This window comes from Neopelma chrysocephalum, unplaced genomic scaffold (genome assembly GCF_003984885.1).
Source record: "Neopelma chrysocephalum unplaced genomic scaffold, ASM398488v2 Primary Assembly neopelma1_96926, whole genome shotgun sequence".
In the NCBI taxonomy this organism is placed as follows: domain Eukaryota; kingdom Metazoa; phylum Chordata; class Aves; order Passeriformes; family Pipridae; genus Neopelma; species Neopelma chrysocephalum.
The window spans coordinates 326,092-334,526 of record NW_020925569.1 but is presented as its reverse complement, the minus strand read 5'-3'; the positions used below and the strand labels follow the sequence as shown (position 1 = coordinate 334,526).

The following is an 8,435-nucleotide window of genomic DNA, read 5'->3' as shown; positions in this document are numbered from 1 at the left end:
TGCCCCCCCAGTCCCCAACCTGCTGTCCATCCACTCAAGAAGTGTGGGAAGAGAGGTTGCCATTGAAGAGTGAGGCAAAAAAGGTGTTGAGTATCTCAGCCTTCTCCTCATCCATTGTTACCAGTTTTCCAGTGCCCTGAGGCAATCATTGAGATTCTGTAGTTTGTTTTACACATTTTGTGTGTGTTGAAGGGTCAATCCTGTTACAGTATAATGCAAATAATAAATAACACTGGGCACTTGTCTTACGCAATCATGAGCTTCCAATAAAAATATGATAAAGCTGTTTAATGATGACAGAATACAATAACTATTTCCTCCATGCCTTAAGCAGAAGATTAACAGGCTCTGCCAATACATCTTTGCTTGATGAACCTTTCTCCCTAGCAACAAAGGGCCCTCTCAGGCTTCTGGACAAAAGGTACACAAAACTGTCCTACCTGCAGCTCTTAAAACCTGACAAATAGTTGTGGAAATTTAGGGTTTGTCCTTTTTTCACTTAGCACTCAACCCCACCGGCATTCTGCAGAACAGAGGAAAATTGTTAGCTATTTAGTCTTGGAATCAGCTATTTAGTCTTGGAAGCAGACTTTAAAAGGCTAGAAGGGGAAGTTAAAAAAAAAAAGGACAAAATGTGAAGTTGTTCCTTTAATACATCCTTACTGGGCAGTAAGGGATGACATAGAAGAACATTAATCAAGTAGAATACCTTCTAGAAATCCTCATAAATCAAAGAGAAAATATCTGCTGCCCACCCACTGTGCACAAGGGTAAAGTGCACAGCCCTTTTTTTATCTCCCTGATGCCTCTCTAATGTTGGCTATGGTGTGAGACTGTCATGTTAAATCAGATGAAAAAAAATTAGTATACATTAAACAAAAACGCAAACAAAATCCAAAGAGCATATAGTCTAGAAAGATACAGGAAGGAAACAGCGAGAACAAAAATTGGTTCAACAAATTCAGCAAAATAATAGATGGTGAAGATTACATCATTTGCCAAAGTGACAGAATTAGGTCTGTTTTAGGACTGTTCTCTACATCAGATACACCTGGTATCTCACCAAATCACTTTATGTTTTTGCAGCTCTAAAACAAAGGGAAATGCCTCTCACTGTAGAAGGAAGTAGTGATTATAGTTGCAAAAACAATATATATGATATATTACAAAAGAAATGAGATCTCTAGCCAAAGAGAAAACAAAACTACAGCAAAAATTATTTTGTATTTGGGGTATTCTCACTTCTCATTGGGTCCTGCAGAGTCTCTGGGTGACCGGCCACCCCTGGCCAGCCGGTGCTGCAGGACTGCCGCCCTTTGGTAGGCAGAAGGGCAGTGCCCCTTTCCAGCTGATTGCCCAGGGCTCCAGCCTTTTTCCACCAGCCAGGGCACAACCTGCAGTTTGCACACCAATCTGGGTGTGTTCTGCAACAAATTTGTAGGCTGTGAAAGGTCTGCACATGACAGATCCTGGGATGCAGGATAAGACATCATTACAGATACTACATAAAGCCTGCGTCTAGAGCATATACAATGATTCATATACACAAAGCAGTCTTGATATGCTCTCAGTACCCAACTGTTTTGGCAGATCTGCGTCATGTGCACCAAAATTCAATTAAAAAATAAAAGAAAGAGGAAAACACTTTAGAGAAGTAAATAGAATGCAAAGCAAAATCACTGAATTAAATGCCAAGGAAAAGGACACTCAGCATTATTTTTCAAAGAAAATCAAGTTTGGTAGGGAGCAACTTGGGCAACTTGGAGCAGTTTCTATGCAATATTATGAACTTCAGTTCTGGAGATGCCTTTTTAATTAAGTAGCCTGAACAGCAAATCTTTAGAAGTAAAGGTTCTTGAGAATATATGAATTTTATTTTGCTTGAGTTTCGTCTGCAGCACTGAGAGGTATGACAAGCACCAGAAATGTTGTTTAATACAGTCACAAAAACACTGGTTTTGCCATTTGGCTGATTGTGGACCTGTGTCTCGTCTTTTACATTCAATTCACAAAATGTCACAGTGAAATAATTTGCATGGATGGTGATCTGAGACTCACTGAAATAAGTCTTGTTCCGTACACTTGATAGCACTTAAGGTGCTTCAATTGCTTATGATGTCAGTCAAAGACAGTGTGTAACATTGCATCTGCGTAAACACAGTGTCCTCACAATGTTCTAGGGGCCCATCTAATTTCTCTGGAAAGCTCTCTGGAGTTTGTTCAACTTTAGAGTTTAAATCCTGCTGCCTACAAGCAGACTAGAGACATAACTTTTTAGATAACCAAGTCACTCTTAGTCATCAATCTACAGTAATAATTTTTTTTTAATTAGCTGGTGTCCTTACACATGAATGAGCTCCAAATTCTAGGATCAGCACTTAGACTCCATTTTGAGTTATTTTGCCTTAAATGTTGCACTGTGTAATGCACTGCACTGAATGTTAATGGTTCTCTGATGTGAAGTCTCCTCTATGTAAACTAACCTAGGAAACTAATGAGAAACGTAACTGTGAAAGCGGAATTTGTTCACCCTCCCGGACTGCTCGGGGCAGTTGAGTGCGGCTACTGCTGTACATGAGTAGAGCTGTTTCCCTACCGATACAGCTCCTTACTCGCATGCCTTGCTCACAGTAAAGCTAGGCAGCATGTATAAAACGTACTGAAGGACAGCCTGTCTGCTTTCTTTCAGCACTGCACTTAAAGCTTTTTTATCTTTTCTTAACACAGGTAGTTCGCGTTCAGCCGTGGAGTTTCCACCCAATTCCCCCGCCGTTGCCATAGCCGGGTGCGGCCATTTTGCACGCGGGCGGGCAGAGGGGCAGTGGCCAATGGAGTGTCAGCCTCTCGTGCCACGTGGCGGCGCGCGGCGGCGGCGGTTGGAGCGAGGGGGAGGCGCGCGGCCGCGGTAACGGCGCGGGCGGAGGCCGTAACGGGGCAGTAACGGCGGCGCAGGAGAGGCCGAGCGCGGAGCCCGCGGAGGGGCAGCGGAAAAAGCGGGCAGGGGCTCAGGGGGCGAGCGCGGAGCCCGCGGAGGTGGCTGAAGTCGGTTCCGGGAAGGGGGGACCGTCGGGGCGGGGGGCGCGGGGTCGCGGGTGCGGGAGCGACCGGCCGCCTCTCGCGTGCTCCTGGGGGTGGCGGCGGACAGCGCAACCCCTGGTTGTTGCCGGTGGACGGTCTGAAGGAGTTCTCAGAAGCGGTGTCAATATTGAGTGGGTGAAACACTAAAAAGCTCCTCTTTTATGCCAGTTAAAACCACGATTGTCTATTTGCGTGTGTTATCTGGATGCTTCATTACATACTTAGACACAGTGCGGCAGCAGGTCAAATGCAATGAGCGCAGTCCCAGAAGACCACCAGGCCATGGTTAACAAGGCAAGTAAGCGTAAGGTCAGCGCCCAGTTAAGTTTCCCGCCTGTGTCCTGCAGTTCGGGATGTGCGACATGGCCATGGCTTCTGCAGGCAGTGAATACCTGATGTGCTATTTGTTTGCTCCTCTATGCATTGGCCCAGCTCATTATTTTAATCGCTCCAAAGTCATAGCCTCCTGCCTGGAGACTCTTTGCATGGCATTGGATTTTTCAGTTTTATTTGTGTTTCTTTTTATTTGTTACCAGCTAGTATCATCTGATGTTTTCTGGCATCTATATTGAAAGATAAGTAAATAATTGTTGTCTCTGTACACTGTCAGAGCCCGTCAAGATACTCTAAGGTTGTGTCAGATGCACTGACTTCATTGCAGAAGAGTTCTAGCTTTCATAGCTGTTTTTCATTTGGAAGGTGTTGTGGGTATAATTAGTTTGGCCCTTTTCCTTTCTACCTGCAAGTGAGTTTAGCTCCGAATTCTAGGGCCCGGGTCTTGTTTCTTTACTTCAGTTAGAGGTGTGGTGTTCAGGTGTTGGAATGAAAGCCACTGTGAAAGAGTATTGCTTAAGCTCTGGAGATAAAAGGCTAGTATTTTTTGTATCGACCAGAAGCCATTGGTGCCTTAAAGCTGATGACCACTTTCTGAAGCTGAAGTGTTGGACTATAATTTAATAATTTCTGTTCCTGTGGCCACAGTTTAATCATTAAATGCTGGTAAATCATAGCTAAAATAAAATAAATAAAAGAGTGTGAAGGAACTGTATTATTATAGTAATATTAATTGTATTATATATAACTTATGTATTATTAGAGTTTGTATCTTATGACATTTTTAGTCATTTGAATACTAAAAAATATAATTTTTTTCTAATTATATTCTTAGAAATGGCTGTCCTTACATGCTTGTATCTGTCCAGTAATTCTTGTCCTAATTTGACATACAGAATTTTTTAGAAGATTGCTTGAAGCTTTCTAGTCTGTAGCAGTAAGAAAAAATGTTTGCAATATGAAAAATGTTTGATATCCTGTATGGAATACTTAATTCTATCTTGATCTTAAATAAATGTATCTTCTATGTATACTGACAAATATTTCTATTGAGACAGTGGATTTACTTAACGCTTAATAGCAGTATTTAGAGATTCTCCTTGGAAGTTAGTACTGTTTTGCTACATGGTTACTAATGTAAAACAAAAACTTATACCTTAAAAGTGCTTTCTGAAATTTACTGGGATACATATATAAGGTATGCAATAGCAAAAGTATTTAGGAAAACACATTTTTATTTTGTATTCTGAGAGGAATTTAGACTTTTGGCTGAAGTAGCAAAAAAGTTCTGTTTCCCAACTAGTTCTGTATGTTTCCCCTTATGGTGGGCCAGGGAGTATCCAAGGCTTTTGGGAGTCTGCAGACCCTGACACTACAAAATTAAATTTTAAGAGGAAAATAAGATCTTTACAACAGTTAGTGCTTGAAGATCAGGCCTTTTGTGTTTTGAATATACCTGTTTGTGTGGGGAGAATAAAAATGTGGGTTTGTTGGTTTGGGTTTTTTTTCAGCCCCTTATTTATTCAGCTGTACTTACGCAAGTAGTGAGCATCACAAGACATCAGTTTTTTAGCTGCCACATTAAGGACATGTAAATGCTATACAATATATAGGAACATTTCCATGTTTTGGGTATGCATATTGAATTGAGACTGTGTCGCAAAATCAGTTATACATTGAAAAAATTTTATATCTTTTTTCCCCTTTTTTATTTTACAGAGAAATATATCACATAAAAGAAATGATTGAGTCAGTCAAATTAAGAAGGCAGTGCATGCTGGATTTCTACTCACATTATGAACATCTTTGTGAACTTCAAGGCTCTGTCCCACTGAAAGCTGTGAAGGCTAACCTGACTCAGAATGGTATTGATCTAATTGTAGATCACATCAAAGCTACTGACTGGGCACCACTTCTGAATGCTATCAGGCATAATAAGACTCTGACTTCTATTGGAATAAGAAGTTTACATCAACATGGTCTTGAAGGATCAGGTCCGTAGTGATGGCTATAAAAGTTAAATATTTTGATGTACGCGTGTTGCAATTTGTTGCATAAAACATCAGTATGATTGAATACATGGGGGGAGGAATTGTATTGCCTAAGGAATTATTTCTATTTCAGAAAATATGCAAAGAAAAGCAAGGTGTGATTGTGATTGCTTTTAAGCCAGTAGATACTTGATTTTACTGATGTGTAATTTCCTTTGTTTACTAGGTGTTGAAAGATATAAAACTTACTTTAGAAGGAGAACTCCAGCAACTCTATCAAAAGACTTAACTGGCCAACTATGCAAAGCTGTGAAAGGCTGTCTCAGTATATCAGATGTACTAAAAAATTTAGAACTGCAGGGTTTGCTTCTGAGGGAAAGAGATCTAACACTTTTAACAAAGGTGAGAATATATTAGTATACAAATAGATGGCAAATATGCCCAGAATAAAGAATAGTAGCAACTAAATTTTCTAAGTATTTGTCAGACAAGGATGGTTCTCTTCTAAGTTATGTTTGTGTTATGCATAATACAAATGATTCTGTTGAGATCTTTACTATAACCTAGTTTATCCAAATGTCTCAAAATCACATTCATCAAGCCTTAGTGGAAAGATCTTAGCAACATCTCAGGCATGTGTTTGAGGCATATAATGTATGCTTTTGACTGAAATTACTGTGCATGTACATGATAGAAGGAGAGTTGTGGTACACCAAGGAGATAAAAACTGGTCTTCAAGATGTATTATTGGAACACTTGAATTTGCTAGTGAGTGGCTTCTAGGAAAGGAGGTTCCTCTTGTTCTAAAGAAATGAACCAGCTGTAACTGGACTTAAAGGTTTGCATGTTTTGACTTTCCTCTGAACCCCTAGAGTTTCTTGTAGGGAGCACAGAGTTTGTGTGGTTTAGGTGACTTGGTCTTTTCTCTTTTTTTGCCTTTAAAGCCAGTTGACAATATTGTTTTATTCTTAAGGGCTTGGCCACAGCTTCATCTCTGGAGAGTGTCTCTTTAGCCCACTGTCCAATTGGAGATGGAGGGTTGGAAAGTAAGTTCAGAATCAAAAATGTGTAAATATACTTTTCTCTTTTTTTAGTTTCCAAATAGGTCAGCAAGTTTTTCAGTATTTCCATTCCTGTTTTAAATTTGTCTGTAATGATTAAAATAACAATCCTCGCTTTATTCTACATGATTCAACAACTTTTAAAGACTTGATGCTAGTAAAGAGCCATACTACTTTATAATGATGTTTATACTTGTATTTAAAACAGTATTTATATTTCTTAACTCTTTCCTGAGTTTCCGCAAGTAAACTGAAATAAAATATGTTCTAGGTTGTTCAGATACTCTTTTCTAAACATTTGCACTAGAAATGTATAAACCTAGAAGACTTTAAATGTATTTAAAATATACGTCTCACGTAACGCTATTTCTTTGTCAAAGCTTTTGCCTGTTAAAGCTGATTTAGCCTCTTCATAGGGCAGTGAAAAACTGTGTCTTGATAATCTGGAAGTCATGTGTGTAGATAACATGCATTCTTTTTTGTTCCTCAGCAGTCTGCCAGAGTATAAAAAATGCAGCTACTATCAGATCTGTAAACTTCACGGCATGTAGCCTCACATGGCGAGGGGCTGAACATATAGCAAATGTATTAAAGGTATTTTAATAACTTTCTTAGAACAAAATGTTCACAAGAACTTAATACATTTGATTTTTTTCTTTTACTTTCAAGCTCTTAAATCCATTAAAGCACTTTGTGAGGAGCATAATGTGAATACTGAAGTGTATAGTCCTGAAAGCTGTGACTTTATATGCCAAAACTAACTTAGTTTACTAATGTGGGATTTAAATATCTCAGGTATTCTTAAGCACTGGGTAAGAATAATTGATTTTACAGTTTAGAAGCTACTGATTAACTAACAGTAAGCATGTGACTAGTGCAATATTCTAATTAATGTTAACAGTGGTTTTTGTGAAAGCACAGAATTTTGTAGTATGCATGCATTTCCTGTTCAATGTGTTGAAAGTGTCTGTCTGCCAAAAGAAGGTAAAAAGATATTTTGTTGCAAAGTTTAATGATTTGTGTTGCAAACTGGGTAAACCGAACAAACATGAGTTAACTGTAAGGTTTAAAAATTACTTGCATTTCTTAAACTCCGAAACAGTATAACTGTGTTTCTTTATATCCGCACTCAAGCCATTGAGCATGAATTACAAAGAACGATAACTTGTGATCTTTTCATCAGTAATGGCCTTGGCTTTGCATTGTTAACAGCTTCTTTGTTTGCAAAGCACCAGGCAGTGAGAAGACATGGTGAAGCTTGGGCTGAAAGCCTGCGTTACAGGCGACCTGATCTTGAATATATGACAGGCTTGAGACGGGTTACTTTGAACTGCAACATGCTTGTTGGAGATAGAGGAGCAAGTGCCTTTGCAGACTGTCTAGGAGAGGACCTTTGGCTGAAAGGTATTGCAAAATAGACTCTTAAGATATGGTAGTGGCAGGCAGAAAACTTAAAATTGTCAGTTATAACAATTGCCACCAGAAGAGTAACTCGCTATGCAGTTGGGGAAGAATACTCTTTTTTTCAAAAGAAATTTTTCTTTCTCTTTTGAATTGCCAAAGTATCCAAATACTTTTGTGTCATCTAGTATTGTCCTCTAGTATTTTTGAGAATTAATTTGTTCTACATTATATCTGTACAAAATTACTAAAGGTGGTGGTGTAAATCATAGCATTCTGTACGTGGAATTAAATACCTGTTGAAACTGTTTTATAGTTTGAGGCAGGTTTACAGATAACATGCATACTGATGGAAGAGGATCAGGTTAGAGAATACTTAAACAAACTGGACAAACAGTTGTCCATAGGTCCTAATGGGATGCATCCACAAGTGCTGAGGGAGCTGGCTGATGTCATTTTGAGGCCACTCTCAATAATCCTTGGAAGAGCATGGTGATTGGGAAAACAGGTGCATGAGCACTGGAGGATAGCTAATGTCACCCTTATCTTTGAGAAGTCTGGGAAGAAGGAC

General features: G+C 39.3%; 1 protein-coding gene across 7 annotated transcripts in view; it reads left to right on the top strand.

The window, feature by feature from the left end:
- Positions 1–2,909: 2,909 nt before the first annotated feature.
- The window catches only part of CEP78 (centrosomal protein 78), a 30,341-nt gene continuing 24,815 nt past the window's right edge, over positions 2,910–8,435 (top strand). For 4 of the 7 annotated variants that reach the window (XR_003532126.1, XM_027670712.1, XM_027670710.1 and 1 more), the window contains exons 1-6: positions 2,910–3,042; positions 5,131–5,405; positions 5,629–5,804; positions 6,376–6,448; positions 6,954–7,057; positions 7,693–7,867. Coding sequence is in view for 6 of the 7 variants with exons in the window: in XM_027670712.1 (XP_027526513.1) it covers positions 5,153–5,405; positions 5,629–5,804; positions 6,376–6,448; positions 6,954–7,057; positions 7,693–7,867 (781 nt within the window). In the remaining variant the exon portion in view is untranslated. Of the gene's footprint in view, positions 3,043–3,095; positions 3,210–5,130; positions 5,406–5,628; positions 5,805–6,375; positions 6,449–6,953; positions 7,058–7,692; positions 7,868–8,435 lie in introns of those variants that run through there. The other 3 variants (XM_027670708.1, XM_027670711.1, XM_027670707.1) reach the window with 3 other exon arrangements.